General features: G+C 39.0%; 1 protein-coding gene across 3 annotated transcripts in view; it reads left to right on the forward strand.

Annotated features, from left to right (window-relative positions):
- The window catches only part of SLC25A40 (solute carrier family 25 member 40), an 84,394-nt gene that overhangs the window by 39,409 nt on the left and 28,392 nt on the right, over positions 1-16,593 (forward strand). For all 3 annotated transcript variants that reach the window (XM_038391277.2, XM_043509378.1, XM_038391281.2), the window contains 2 exons: positions 11,847-11,956; positions 14,952-15,033. In XM_038391277.2, the coding sequence (XP_038247205.1) occupies positions 11,847-11,956; positions 14,952-15,033 (192 nt within the window). The remainder of the gene's footprint in view (positions 1-11,846; positions 11,957-14,951; positions 15,034-16,593) is intronic.

Genomic DNA, 16,593 nt, shown 5'->3' on the forward strand with positions numbered 1-16,593 from the left:
ACTCAGAAATACTTCTGTGAAAGAAACATTGATCATATTTATTATTATTAGAGGCTCTTGTGCAACCCAGTAGGACACCCCAGTGTTTCCACCTGTCTAGTGCAATGTTTGTTTAATTGTAGTCTACTTCCATGACAGATACATGTTTCTCAATTATTTTCTTATATGTTATCTGTTGAGCTTTTCCCCCCCCATCTTCTACCAAGGGGTGTCCAGTCAAGGGCTTGTCTAGGAATATGTTTTTTTGGCATCTGTACAACATTCCTAAAGTACTTTAGCCTTCTTTCTTTAATTATTGTCTCTCCGTAATCTGTTGGCCGATCCAACACATGATAGTTACTTTATCCTACCAATGAACACCAAGTATTCTCCACAAATATCTGTGATGCGTTAAGTTTTCTTTTGTTGGCTTGTAGCATTTGCCAAGTTTCCAAAAATATAACTCAATGACATTATAGAACTTTATCTTGGTTCTTGTGTGAATCTCTGCAGTTTTCCAAATATTTGCCAATCTCTACAAAACTCCACTTGCATTCCCAATTCTTGTTTCCACCTCCTAATTGAGTTGGCCAGCAGCACTGATTGTGCTTCCAAAATATACAACTTGTTAACCATACCATATTTATCACTATCACATAATTACCATCATTGCTGACTCCTCTTTCAATGACCATGAATTTCATTTTCTTTTGGTTGATTCTTAATTCTATTTTGGCAGCCTCACATTTGACATTGATAGTGGTCTTTTTCATGGCATCATCATTTGTGTCCAACAGAACACTGCCATCTGCAAAGTCAAGATCTTGAAGTTTTCCTCTACTCTACATAACTTCTGTATCTTCCTTTGATGTTGCTCCTCGCATCTCATGATCTGTCAATACAGAAAAGAAGGGGTTGTAAAATGCAATCTCTGCTGCCATTCCAGTGATGCTATCAAACCAATTGGTCTCTCCACTCTCTGTCCTTACATATCATTTTGAACCTTCTTACAGCTTCTTGACTAGTGATTCTATTTTTCTAGGAAGCGCAGGTTGTCTTTCCATGATGACTCTCTATGAATTCACTCAAAAGCCTTGATTAAATCTATGATGTTTAAGAAAATCCTCTAGTAGGCAAGCCCTTTGCAATCAATTGTCTCAGGGCAATGATGTGATCTTCACACAGTCTTTTCAGTTTAAAGCCTGCTTGCTCATTATGCAGTTTTTCATTTATGACTACTTTTGATTATGTTCAATAGCATACTGGAGAACAGTTTTCCAGGTTCTAGAAGTAATGTTATTCCTCACCAGTTGTCACACACAAGTTGGTTGCCTTTCTTTGATAACTTATAGATGATACATTTCTTCCAGCCCACTGGGCAACGTTCTTTCTCTCATATGCTATATTACAAAGTTCATGTACTGCCACATTCTCACCAACTTAAAGCACTTCAGCAGTAATCTTATGTTGACAAGATGCTTTGCTGTTTTTGAGCTGCTTAATTTCTAACAGTGAAATGTTTAATTCTCCACCTTCTTTGCATCCACCAACTGGAATTGTTGGTTGAGTACTTCAGATGTTCTTGTGGCACCTTAGAGACTAAAAAATTTATTTCAGCATAAACTTTTGTGGGCTAAAACCCACTTCATCGGATGCATGCAGTGGAAAATACAATAGGAAGATATATACATGTACATGGCAGAGAGGCATTGTGCCAGCAATGTACATTGTCTGGTTTGGCCAGCCTCTACATAAAAGAATAAATGGACACAAATCAGATGTCAAGAATTATAACATTCAAAAACCAGTTGGGGAACACTTCAATCTCCCTGGTCACTCGATTACAGAACTAAAAGTCTTATTACAACAAAAAGAACTTTAAAAAACAGATTCCAATGAGAAACTGCTGAGTTGGAATTACTTTGCAAACTGGACACCATTAATTTAGGCTTGAATAAAGACTGGGAGTGGATGTGTCATTACACAAAGTAAAACTATTTCCCCATGCTTATTTTTCCCCCTACTGTTACTCACACCTTCTTGTCAACTGTTGGAAATGGGCCATCCTGATTATCACTGCAAAAGCTTTTTCTTCCCCCTCCTGCTGATAATAGCTCACCTTAACTGATCACTCTCGTTATAGTGGGTATGGCAACACCCATTGTTTCATGATCTCTGTGTGTGTCTGTGTCTGTCTACCTACCTACCGACTGTATTTTCCACTGCATACATCTGACGAAGTGGATTTTATCCCACGAAAGCTTATGCTCAAATAAATTTTAGTCGCTAAGGTGCTACAGGTACTCCTCATTCTTTTTGCTGATACAAACTAACATGTCCAATGTTCTTGCTATCGCTCCTTTTGTTCTGCTTCTTTTGTTAACAATCTTCCATCTTTCACTTTTTTATGATATAATTCTGACTCTGGAACTGGGATAAAAATTGCTTACGTACCTGAAACAGTTACTTAGTCATCTCTCACTGACGCTTCTTTGGCTTCTAAAACTTTTTTAATCAGGCCATTCTCTTTTATCTTTCCAACATAAACTTCTTTACTACTTTGTCTTTCTCTATATACTGCCATTGCAATAGGTGGTGGTCTTCTTGGGTCACCTGTACTTGCTTCTTGGGGGGGGGGGTTCGTTCTTCAGTCAATTTCCATGCATGTAGCTGTATCCATTCCCTTTTCTTTGATCTTCTTGGTCCAGGTGAAGTTGTGGCAGCTTCTTTGCAGACATCTCTGAAGCATGCCCATTGTTCTTCTATATCATCATCTATATACATCACCCACCACTCTTGAAATCCATTTGAGAGCTGGCTTTAAAATCCCTTTTGATTCCTGGGTCAGACAGTTTCTTCAAGTCAAATGTAATTTCTCTTTTCCTGTTAGCTTATATTTTTGGCCTTATTCTAATGGACTGTAACCATCTAATCATATTGTGCAGCATGCTCACTAGGTGGTTTAACAGAACAAATGCTATCCCTTGAACCCAAGGACACTGTCATTAGCACTCTCTCTCAGTGCATGGCATAGGTACCCAGGGCTGAGATCAGGTGGGGAGGTGAGAACAATCATGCTCAGCACAAGTGCAGGCACAATTATTATTATTTTATTTTTATTTTGTTGTATTATCAGAGTGCCTCAGAACCCTAGTCATGCGCCAGGACTTCATTGTGCTAGGAGCTTTACATACACATACATAAAAAGATCCCTTTCCCAAAGAGCTTAAAATAAGTATATGACAAGAGACAACAGATTGATACAGACAAGAAGTACAAGGAAACAATGAGAGAGTATTGGTCAGCATGCTAGACAGTGGTCTCAGCTCACCAGCAGCCTAACTGTTGTCAAGAGTTTTGCTGGCATCTCGGCAAAGGAGAGTTTTTGAAGGTGGATAATGAGGTAGTTTTGCAGATGTTTTTGGGAGTACCTTCCAAGTGTAAAGGGCAGCATGGGGGAAAAACACCAAAGGTGCTTGCTGAAAAATTTAACAAGTGATGGAAGCAGGCATCATGGAATGATTGGAGGCAAGTGTCAACAAACTCAATAGTGAATGACAGATGATAGGGCGGTGATAAACCCTGAAGAGCCTTGAAAGTGAAGACAAGCTGCTCATAGTTGATACAATAGAGAAGAGGGAGCCATGGGAGGTATGCAAAGAGAGGGATGTGATGGTCAAGAGAAAGTGTTAGGAAGGTGATCTTTGCCGCAGAAGCATTCTGAATTAATTTGAGCGGGGCAAGATTGCATTTGTTAAGGCCAGAGAGAAGGATTCTGCAATAATTGAAACATGAGGTGATGAGACCTTGGATGAGTGGCTCATCCTGTTGAGTCTGGGTGGGGATATGTGAACAGGCATCCTCAGTACATGGCACAAACCCACAAACTGCTTGGGGGGTGGGATGAGAATACCCACTGAGATTAATAGAACAGTTCACACCTCTAAGCTATTATTTCTGGCTCTATTCATCTTTGTGGGGGTGTTCTTATTCAGTTTAGTGCATCTGGTGAAGCACAATCCTGTCGACATAATTACTCCACCTCAACAAGAGGAGGAAGCTATATTGGCGAGAGAGCGTCTCTCTTGCCGACATAGCGGAATGTAGACACTGCTTTAAGTTGATGTAAGTTATGTCACTCAGGGGGGTGGTTTTGTCACACCTCTGAGCGACATAACTTACATCGATTTAAGCAGTAGCATAGACAAGCCCTGAGATGAATGGGCCATTTCACCCCTCTCTGAGCCTCCTGTGCTGTAGATGGATGTGTAGAGCCACTTCACTATACACTGGACTCAAATTTGGGTAGGGCTCTCTGCATTTCCACTCTTCTGTCCTTTCCTACCTTTACAGCCCCACCGCCTTCCTTTCTCTGATCTTATTAGAGACACTGAGAGACAAATAGGAGGGTGGAGCAGCTGGGACATGGAGATGGATATAGCTGTGGGTATGGTGGTGGGTTTGGAGCTGTAAGGGACTTCATGTCAGTCTCTGCATCTTCTCTCCAGCTACTTAACTTGCGGAGTCCTGCTTATATCTTGTCAATAGGGAGGAGGGCTGGGAGAAAGGACTGGGTTGTGATGATCATGCAAAGAGATGGGAGATGATTTAGAATTGATGTGCAGCCAGTGCCTTTTGTGACAGGTGTAGTTACTGCCAGGGAGTCAGAGACACAGAGGGGGAGAGCTTGGCTGTGGTTCATGAGAAAAATGGAGATTTTTTTTAAAAACATTTTTATTTTTAAAAACAGGGAAATTAACTGCCCCAAAACTTCATTTACGCAGATTAAGGTTATTCAGTGCTGCCTTGTGCCCTTCCAGAATGTGGAGAGTGACTAAATTATAATCCTCTGAACACCAGGAAATACAAAGTAAGGTACATGCCATCACTGCAATGCAACTTTCTCTGCCTCTTTGAGCAGTACCCCTGCACACCAATAACACACATACTAGCACTCGGAATTAGCTCTAGTTAACCCCTTTTGAGTTAGCTTAGCTTGAGTAAGAGCGGCTACACAGTAAAATAACACTTGAGCTGCACAGAGTGATTAAATTAGCAATGCAGAGTAGCGGTGTTCCCACTGCATTACCTGCTTGAGCATCAGCAATATTTGAACTTTAACCCATATCCCCTGACCGGCCAGCTAGCTTGAGTTTAAAATGCCACCTAACTTGAGCTAGAGACTTTTGAGCAGACAGGAGTCAGGATAGGGGCAACACTGAAGTTATACCACAAGCCCACACAGCAGTGAAAACAGACTCCCATATGCTGCAGAATCCCTTAGGAACTGAGCACTATTGGACAAAATCTCACGCTTTCTCTTGCTAAGGCAAAACTTGGGTCAGGCATAAAAAACAGCTGGCAAACACTGAGACTACTCCACACAAACCACCCCACACTTAGAACATAACATAAGAATGGCCATATTGGGTCAGACCAAAGTATCCTGTCTTCCGACGGGCCAATGCCAGGTGCCCCAGAGGGAATAAACAGAATAGGTAATCATCAAGTGATCCATCCCATCGCCCATTCCCACCTTCTGGCAAACAGAGGCTAGGGACACCATCCCTGTCCATCCTGGCTAATAGCCATTGATAGACGTATCCTCCATGAACTTATCTAGTTCTTTTTTGAACCCTGTTATAGTCTTGGCCTTCACAACATCCTCTGGCAAGGAATTCTACAGGTTGACTGAGTTGTGTGGAAAAAATATTTCCTTTTGTTTGTTTTAAACCTGCTTCCTATTAATTTCATTTGATGACCCCTAGTTCTTGTATTATGAGGGGGAGTAAATAACAGTTCCTTATTTACTTTCTCCACACCAGTCATGATTTTATAAACCTCTATCATATTCCCCCTTAGATGTCTCTCTTCCAAGCTGGAAAATCCCAGTCTTATTAATCTCTCCTCATATGGCAGCCATTCCATAACCCTAATAATTTTTGTTGCCCTTTTCTGAACCTTTTCCAATTCCAATATATCTTTTTTGAGATGGAGCGACCACATCTACATGCAGTATTCAAGATGGGGGCATATCATGGACTTGTATAGAGGCAATATGATATTTTTTGTCCTATTATCTATCCCTTTCTTAATGATTCCCAACATTCTGTTCGCTTTTTTGACTGCTGCTGCACATTGAGTGGATGTTTTCAGAGAACGATCCACAATGACTCCCAAGATCTCTTTCTTGAGTGGTAACAGCTAATTTAGAGTCCATCATTTTATATGTACAGTTGGATTATGTTTTCCAATGTGCATTACTTTGCATTTATCAACATTGAATTTCATCTGCCATTTTGTTGCCCAGTCACCCAGTTTTGTGAGATCCCTTTTTTAATTCTTAACAGTCTGCTTTGGACTTAACTAACTTGAATAGTTTTCTATCATCTGCAAATTTTGCCACCTCTCTGTTTACGCCTTTTTCCAGATCATTTATGAATATGTTAAATAAGACTGGTCCTAGTACAGATGCCTGGAGGACACCACTATTTATCTCTCTCCATTCTGAAAACTGACCATTCATTCCTATCCTTTGTTTCCTTCTTTTAACCAGTTACCAATCCATAAGAGGACCTTCCCTGTTGTTCCATGATAGCTTAACTTTTGGAGGCCTTTAGCGAGAGACCTTGTCAAAGGCTTTTTGAAAATCTAAGTACGCTATATCCACTGGATCCCCCTCGTCCACATGCTTGTTGACCCCCTCAAAGAATTCTAGTAGATTGATGAGGCATGATTTCCCTTTACAAAAAACATGTTTACTCTACTCCAACAAATTATGTTCATCTATATGTCTGACAATTTTGTTCTTTACTATAGTTTCAACCAGTTTGCCCAGTACTGAAGTCAGGCTTACCGGCCTGTAATTGCCGGGATCACCTCTGGAGCCCTTTTTAAAAATTGGTGTCACATTAGCTATCCTCCAGTCATTTGGTACAGAAGCTGCTTTAAATGATAGGTTACAGACTACAGTTAGTAGTGTGACCAAGCTCTGTTCTTGCCTCCGTGGGTCCCACATGTCCAGGCAGATTTCGCTAGCCTCAGAGGCTCACTGTGACCCTCCACATAACCCTTCTTTCTCTAGAGACAAGGGTCATGGTCTACTGAGCCATTTTCATCATAAGCCAGCGAGGGAGGTGAGGAGAAGTTATCCTTCCTTGCACAGTTTCTGTTGCCTTCCAGTCTCCGTGATTAATCAGGGGGCAAAGGGGGGGGGGGGGAGAATCCGGGCCCACCCTCTACTCCGGGCTCCAGCCCAGGGACCCTAATAGTATCAGCTATGGTAGCTGACCTTTTAGAAACATGACATGTACAATTCCCTGGGCTTCTTCCCCCACAGCAGCCCTCACTTCCTCAAGCTCCGCTTCACCCTTACCTCAAGGCCTCCTTCCTTGTGCCTGATATGGTGTGTACTACTCAGCCTCTCCAACCACACAACTTCTTCCCACAGCTCCTGACATGCACTCCCACCTGACTGACTGGGAGGCTTTTAACTAGTTTCAGCCAGCCCCTGATTGGCTTCAGGTGTCCCAATCAACCTAGCCTTCTCCCTGCCTTCTGGAAAGTTCTTAATTGGCCCCAGGTGTCTTAATTGAACTGGAGCAGTTGCCATTTCACTTATCCTGGAACCAGGGATTGTTTAGCCTGGACCTAATATATCTATCTCCCACTACTCTTCCCTAGCTATTTGGCCTTGCCCCGTCACAGTAGTTTTGCAATTTCATATTTGAGTTCCTTCAGAACTCTTGGGTCAATGCCATCTGGTCCTGGTGAGTTATTACTATTAAGTTTATCAGTTTGTTCCAAAACTTCCTCTCAGGACTCCTCAATCTGGGACAGTTTTCAAATTTGTCACCTAAAAAGAATGGCTCAGGTTTGGGAATCTCCCTCACATTCTCAGCTGTTAAGGCCAATGCAAAGAATTCATTCAGTTTCTTCGCAATGGCCTTATTGTCCTTGCGTGCTCCTTTAGCATTTCGATTGTCCAGTGGCCTCACTGGTTGTTTAGAAGACTTCCAGCTTCTGATGTACTTAAAAAAATTTTGCTTTTATTTTTTGAGTCTTTGGCTAGTTGTCCTTAAAATTCTTTTTTGGACTTCCTAATTATATGTTTACACTTAATTTGCCAGATTTTATGCTCCTTTCTATTTTCCTCACTAGGATTTAACTTCCACTTTTTAAAGGATGCCCTTTTGCCTCTCACTGCTTCTTTAACTTGGTTGTTTAGCCATGGTGGCACTTTTTTGGTTCTCTTACTATGTTTTTTAATTTGGGGTATACATTTAAGTTGAGCCTCTATTATGGTGTCTTTAAAAGTTTCCATGCAGCTTGCAGGGTTTTCACTTTTTGCGCTGTACCTTTTAATTTCTGTTTAACTAACTTCCTCATTTTTGTGTAGTCCCCCTTTCTGAAATTGAATGCTACAGTGTTGGGCTGCTGTGGTGTTTTCCAGGGATGTTAAATTTAATTATATTATGGTCACTATTACCAAGCGGTCCAGCTATATTCACCTCTTGGACCAGATCCTATGCTCCACTTAGGACTAAATCAAGAATTGCCTCTCCTCTTGTGGATTCCAGGAGCAGCTGCTCCAAGAAGCAGTCATTTAAGATGTCAAGAAACTTTATCTCTGCATCCTGTCATGAGGTGACATGTATCCAGTCAATATGGGGATAGTTGAAATCCCCCATTATTATTGAGTTTTTTATTTTAATAGCCTCTCTAATCTCCCTGAGTATTTCACAGTCACTATCACCATCCTGGTCAGGTGGTTGGTAATATATCTCTACTGCTATATTCTTATTATTAGAGCATGGAATTGTTATCCATAGAGATTCTGTGGTACAGTTTGGTTCATTTAAGATTTTTACTTCATTTGATTCTATGCTTTCTTTCACATATTGTTTTCCACCATCATGACCTGTTCTATCCTTCTGATATATTTTGTACCTTGATATTACTGTGTCCCTTTGATTATCCTCATTCCACCAAGTTTCTGTGATGCCTGTTATAGCAATATCCTCTAGTTCACCCATCTTCTTATTTAGACTTCTAGCATTGGTATATAAGCACTTTAAAAACTTTGAAGCTGTCTACCATTACATGATATAATTGAATAGAACTTTTTTTCATTTTACTGTTTCTCATCAGATCCTACCTGTATTTTATCATTATCCATTCTCTCCTCCTTACAAGAACATAGAGAATCTCCAATAGATCCTCCCCTAAGGAATGTCTCTGTCCGAACCACGTGGTCCTCCACACTTGTTGGCTTTCCCCCAGCGCTTAGTTTAAAAACTGCTCTACGACCTTTTTAAGTGCCAGCAATCTGGTTCCATTTTTAGTTCCCCTTCACTCTTGCCCTGCGGATTTTTTCTGAGACATTGCCTTCACTGATTCCTCACTAGCCCCTAATGACCACTGTCATATGTGCCACCAAACAGATAACAATCCCCATGACAAGAAAATGCTTTTGTGTTCCTCTACTGCCACAGAATTTAGTGCTGAAATTAGGCATAGTTGATCTTTCAGGGTACACATGCACCTCTCAACATTCACAGCAGCAATTCTGCCAGCCTGCTCCAGCTTATCCCACCTCCATTCAGTACAGCTGCACCTAACTCAGTGAACGGTAGTTGGAATTGGAGGCAAAAAAATGCTGCAGTTGAAACGTGTGGAACACAACACAAAACAATTGCACAGTATTGTAGTTGTTTCTCAGGTCTCTTTATTATGGAACCTACACTAACCGAAGCATTCCCAGTGGCTATTTTGCCATCTTCAGGGGAAAGAGTTAAGGTCATGTTTGAAGGGGTAGCTTGTACCTTGATTTTGTATTTCCTGTTTTTCAGAGGGTTAAGTTAAGCTTAACACTCTCTCTGCATCACAGAACAGCACAAAGCAGCACTGGACAACCTTTGCTCTGTGTTGTTAAAGTTTTTATGTTTAAAATGTGAATGGGAAATAACACTGAAAATATACATAGAAATGTAACCAACTTTTTCAGTTAATTCATGAAGGGAAATTAATTTTAAAAAATATCCTGTTATGTCTTAATTTTATGATCTGTAGGTTCTTACTTTTTACTTACATAGGAATTGCTATACTGGAACAGAGTAATGATTACCCTAGTGCAGAACACTTTTCATATGAAAATATTTACAATATGCTAAGGGAGAGAAGGGGAAGAAAATGCCAAGTTGCCTAGAGAGGGTCACAGAATACACTTTTGCTCCCACATCCCTACTTCTTGTTCTCTACTGGGCTGAGGAAACTTGTTTTATCGGATTTCATAGGGATAAAACTCTCAAACCACAAAACCAACAGATAGTTTCATTATTCAGTCTCTATTCCTTGCAACGATCAATTTGCATACCCCAGAGCCAGTAAATAACCTCATGCAAGCATGGAAGAATTTTAATTTTATTGTTCAGAATTAATCTGTCTTGGAACTGTATATAGCACATCCTTTTAACTATAGACATGGAAGTTTGAAATAGTTTTTTGGAAATTCCCTACAGGAAATCCTGCCATCAACACAGATGTTAGGTGTATATGTGATTTTTGAGCTGCTAGTGTTAATTTGCTTGATCTACTTCAGTGGTTCACAAAGTTTTGTACTGATGACACCTTTCACGCAGCAAACCTCTGAGTGCGACCTCCCCCTTATAGATTAAAAACACCTTTTAATATATTTAACACCATTATAAATACAGGAGGTAAAGCAGGGTTTGGGGTGGAGGCCGACAGCTCACGACCCCCATGTAATAATCTCGTGACCCACTTGAAGGAAACCTGTTTTCCTCAAACAGTTTTAGAACTATCATGCTGAAATCTTGGGCTGCCTTTCCAAAGTATCTGAAAGATTATCTAGTTTATCTATGTAGCAAAGTTCCAAGATAAACTCAGTGTCACTGTAAACCTCAAGTTCAAGTAGCATCAACATTTTTTTGTTTCCCACAGAATAATAGCCACTTTAGAGACAACTTTTATTGAGACTATCGTTCAGAATTATTGTAATCGTGACTATCCCTTTGGCTGTGTTTTGAATTATGAGTATGGATGTGAGGAAGAGCAGAATGTGTACAGCCTTTTATGAAATGTTCAGATTTTTTTTCACTCTAACAGAAAATGGATTATTTTTAAAATTGAAAATTTGTTATAGATTTAGTTCTCAATAAGTGCAAATGCCTTTGTACTCTGTAGGAATTTGGTTTAGAAATAAAACTTTCCAACCACATTTGGTGAAAGTGAAGTATGCAATTTTCTATTAATTTTAACAGCATATTGAATTATGGTTTCCTCTAGATAATATGTGACAAGTATGTATGGGTGTGCAATTATGCACATTGAAATAAACCTAGCTGTATATACATATTCAGCCATTTATTACTAATAGTACACATTCAAATAAATACACACTGTTTTCAGTCTCTTGATCTGTTGCTTTTAAAAAAACAAAAAACCAGCACAGCTGTTGGTTGTATGTCCTACTCATTCAGTTCTTTCATAAATATGAGGGCTACCACTTTCCTTAGTACCCTTCTTTTGATTTTTGCCGGTACTCTTCTTCCTTTCTCTTTCCCAATCTCTTCTGTCTCCTTCCTTCTCTTTTTAAATTTGCATCCTTTTCTTTATTTCTTTCTCTCCCCTTTTTTTGTTTTTGTTTGGATTTTTCTTCCCTTTCTTTGCTCTGGCATTCTTAGGGTAAGAGCATGCAAACAGTAACGTTTTTAGACAAGTAAGAGATATAAAAGGGAAATGAATTAGTTCTTCTGTGTTTGGTACACAGATTTATGTTGCTTATTGCAAGTTTCTGGTTTTGGAGATTTGTTTTGGTTGTGTTTTTTTTTTTTCTATCTCCATAGCAATGTACTGGTATCATTATGAACTCATGAAGAAGCGGTTGTGCAAGACATTGGATGCACGTGAACCAACGTTTATGATCAGCTTTACTTCAGGGGCAGCAGCTGGCTCTGTAAGTCTTTTCTGTTGCTGATATTTCTAAGCAAACTTAATCCCATCAGATGGGGTTCTCTCTACGAGTCCTCTCCCTCCAAAGTATTCTGTTCAATGCCATATCATCAACCACACCACAGACTAACATGTCTTCATTTAGGATGTTTCTAATAAATAAACTGTTCAATTCATTGGGAGTTTGTATATGTAATTAATGAAGCACAAGGAGTGAAATTACATGAGCTTCTCCCACAAATTGTGAATGTTGTTGAACACAAGGCTAGAATCAACGTGTCTTTAGCTATACATAAAGTTATCTGGTGATTAAAACATTTGAATTCTTATTGCTTTTATTTGTAAGTGAGGCAAATTGGAAAATATGTAATAAAATGTTTAAGTAAAATACAAGTGTAAAAGATATCTAGGTAGTTTTGATTGGAAATCTTATTAAAACTTTTTTCTGTTACTACAAATTTTAGCAGCCTGTTAAGTCATGGAGCATGTAGCTGCAATTAACAAAAATAAAATAAAGTATTGGCAGAGTTCAGGCAACAATCACAGCTGAAGCCTACAGTTAGCCGGAACTTTGCCAAAGCTGGCTGTTATTTCCACATTACTTCTGTCATGTTAACTTGGTGAAAATAGTTTGTTTGAAAAGAAGCACTATATGGACAACTGTTAGGCATCAAAATAACCACAACAGCAAAGCTAGAATGTGCTGTTTTCAAATACTTGATGGCTTTTAGATCTATTTTAACATATACATAGTATAAATGCTGCCTTTTCACTTTTTCTAACAAGGACAACATGACGTATGCCTGGTGGGGAGGGGGAGTTAATGATATTGAAAGTATTCTCATCCTTTCCTGCGTGTTTACATTTTTAAGATATTTGGCTGTTAGATCTAATTTGTTTTTAAACTCACAACTTCATTTCAAGATCATTATTAACATAATGGGATGGTGGAATCACAACCTCTCAGGAAACTCAGTTGATTGTTACATGGTTGACTTCAGTTTATTTGGACAATTTACTGTAAGCAGCAATCATGTGAAAATACTGTTGTCTTGGGGTTTTAATCATACTTTAAAAATAATTCTGTTTCACATGTATTTTTTTACAGATGATAAACACAGCATTGTGATTAGTATAGCCATGACGTATTTTCTATAGCATATGTGTACTGTATGTTACACAACATACATATGTTTTCTCAACAAAAAGAAAAACAATTCAGGATTTTTAAAATTAATACTTTTTAGTAGCTAGCTAATGTTTTAAAAACTCTTTTAAATATATATAATCAAGTGAGGGAATACCAAACCATCTGTGGGTAGATACAATAGCAGATTTTGTTTTGGTAGAGAGACCTCATAGTTGAAATTGCAAAATAAACTGTAGTGTATAGAGTACTGTAAAGCAAAATTGAATGTGTTTGATCATGAACAAAGCACACACCTCAGTATAGTCACTTTTCCTCTGAGGTTTTACAATCTAAAGTCCAGATCCCTCAGTGATGCACTGGAATAGAAGCTAGTGGATCCAGTTTCAGGATTAGGGCTTGAAAGACAAACAAATGACAAGAAACACCAGGAATCTAAAAGAAGGAGATGCTGGAACTGGGGTGCCACTGAGCCCTCTGACCCACTAGCCTGGGCTCCCTCTCGCACTGTGCTGCTGTGACAAGCTGCAAAGCCCTCCAGCCTGCACTTTCACCAGCATTCACAAGATGGAGTCCAGAATCATGTGGCCTGGTTACATGTAGAGTCATAGCAGCCATTACTTACAGGCTGTCTGGCATGTTGACAGGAAGGTTAAGTTCTTCCAAGGTCCATTGCTTTTGTTGATGGGCCATCAGCATTGTCTGGCTTCTTCATTGTTGTACCAGAAAAGCTAACTGTGGGTGTCACCCAGAGTAAGCACGATTTGAAATACGGATACATAGTCAATATTCCTAAATTTTTTAGATACAAAAATGATACATGCATACAATTAGGATAATTGTATTCAGCAAATCATAACTTTTCCAATGACACCTCACATGACCCGTCTTGCGTAAAATGCATCATAATTATGCTATAATACCATTACAATATCACTATGAAGAATATGGGGTGAAGTGTCATACTGTGGTTTAATCTTCTGTTTGTATATCTTGCACAAATAGAAGACCTGTTACTTGTCTTATGTTTATTATTGCTGCAAGCTATATATACAGATAAGCAGCATCTTCCAGAGCTTACACCAGAATTTAAGAACAGACCTACATTAGAAGCATTTTGCCAGTATAGCTGTGCCAGTATACTATTCCAGCAAAATACTCCTAATGTGGATGCACCTTCTGCTGCAATACTGTGTTTTTTGTTGTAGCTTATTCCAGCTCCCGTGAACAAAATAAGCTATACCAGAAAAAGTGCAGTTTTGATATGTTAACTGCCTCTATACTAAGGGCTCTTGCTGGCACAGCTCCGTCAGACAAGGATCCGTCTCGTCACACTCCTGACTGACTTCGTAGTGTAGAACTTTGTAGTGTAGACCTGGACTAAGTAAGCAACCCACAAGTTTAGTTTTACAGAGAAAGTGTACCTCAATTATGAGGTCTACTGTCCAAGTTGGTTGTGAAGGGCACTTGAGTAATGCACAACAGACATGCATTTATGCTAAAATGGAAACTTTTACAACCATCAGGTTCAGTACAAAAGAAGAAGCCACTTTGGTTCCCATCCCTGCTTCCATTGGAAGTCCTTATGAGAAGGATTGGGTTCTTTTGGCATTATGCATAAATTTATATCATGTCAGTAATGTATACAGTCTAAGTTTTCTAAGCAGCTATTCTATTTTGTGTATTTAATGAGATTTAATTTTGGCTTGCTTCACGAACTTGTTAAATAAAGTGATATATATGACCATAGTAAATCTATGTTTAAATTATAACCAACTCACTTTATTAATATTTCACGTAAAATGTGATAGCATCAGCAAGCTTATGCCATAGTCTGTTTACTCTTTAATAGATTGCAGCTACAGTAACTTTGCCATTTGATGTGGTGAAAACACACAAACAAACTGAAATTTGGGAAGATGAGACCTTAAACTGTAAGTTCTTTGGAATTAGATTACTGCACATTCTTTACATTTTAAATTACCTCAAGCGCTATCTTTATCTATCATTCCACTGTTCAAAGGTGAAATTCTCCCCAGCACAGAGGGCTCAAATAAAGTTGACTGCACCACTTATGTCTTATTGGGGGCTTAAATGGGAAGAAGAGCCATTGTTGGGCTTGTGCACTGGAGTGCATATTTCTAATTGGAAGTAATAAAGATGGGAAATCTTAAAACATAATTCTGTTTAGTTACATGGATTTCTTGTGGGGATTTTAAATCTTTCCCCATCTCCTTTCTCCTATGATGTATTTCAAAACTCTGTAATTTCCCCTGTTCTGTTTTCCATGTGCTGTAATATCTTCTGGAACACCTCCTGGGAACTATTCTATTTTATATATTTTTTTAATGACTTGGAGGAGGGAAAAGATGAGCTGGTGATGTTTACTGGCAATACTGTTTCAGTTACAATAATGTTCTACAGTTTTTATTATGTCTAACTTGACATGAATAAACCTTCATTTCTCAGAGGATGTGAATGGAAGGTTAAGTTTTAGATAAGGATGTAATAAGCATTAGGCTGGAATCATTCTAGCAAAGATAGGTTTCAGAGTGGTATCTGTGCTAGTCTGTATCAGCAAAAAGAACAAGGAGTACTTGTGGCACCTTAGAGACTAACAAATTTATTTGAGCATACGCTTTTGTGAGGTAGAGCTTTAGGCCACGAAAGCTTATGTTCAAATAAATTTGTTAGTCTCTAAGGTGTCACAAGTACTCTAGCTAAAATAAACAGGAACACCCTTGTACTAGGGACAATGGACAAGATACGCCTGGAATGTAGATATCAGGTTATAGTGAACTGCATATGGACAGAGCATGCTGTACAGGGATTAGTTCCTGAAAAGCAACCAAGCCAAGCATGAAGTACGTGATATAACGTGTAGTAAGACATGCAGGTGTTTAGTAAATATGTATATAAGGAAAAGTTTGGTTGTATAACTTGGTTTTGTGATGTACCCTGCATCCACCCCCTGTGATTGAGCCTGGCCAGCTTGGGCCTAGTGTTGCTAAATAAAGGTATCTGAGGGGTGAATTCTGGAGTCGAACTGAGTGGAAGAGGGTTTCAGGGGATTCTAATATTTATCCAAATTAAAGGCAACTCTTATGAGGCAAAATTTTTCTAAGTTTCTTCTATAAACTGAACTTGAACAATGTTCTGTGGAAAAAGTCTTTTGAGATGACAGGAATAATATGATAAAATTGTTTGCATATCTAGCCCCACCCACCCTGTTAGAAAATAGGAATGTCAACATTAGCTCCCCTTAAATATTTTTGTTTTTTAACTTTAATCCAAAAAAGTCTACATTGTTCTCAAGAGGTTTTTTTAAATCTTCACTTTTTAATGGGCTCTGCAAAGAAAAGACAAATAAGAAATGGGACCATAATGGTGAACTATGTAGTAGTGCATACTCTAATAACTTAAAGGGATGAGTAAGACAAAAAGCCTTTTTTCCAATCTCCATTTTAACTCTTGGTCACCATTACACTTAAGGC

Source organism: Dermochelys coriacea, chromosome 2 (assembly GCF_009764565.3).
Source record: "Dermochelys coriacea isolate rDerCor1 chromosome 2, rDerCor1.pri.v4, whole genome shotgun sequence".
In the NCBI taxonomy this organism is placed as follows: domain Eukaryota; kingdom Metazoa; phylum Chordata; order Testudines; family Dermochelyidae; genus Dermochelys; species Dermochelys coriacea.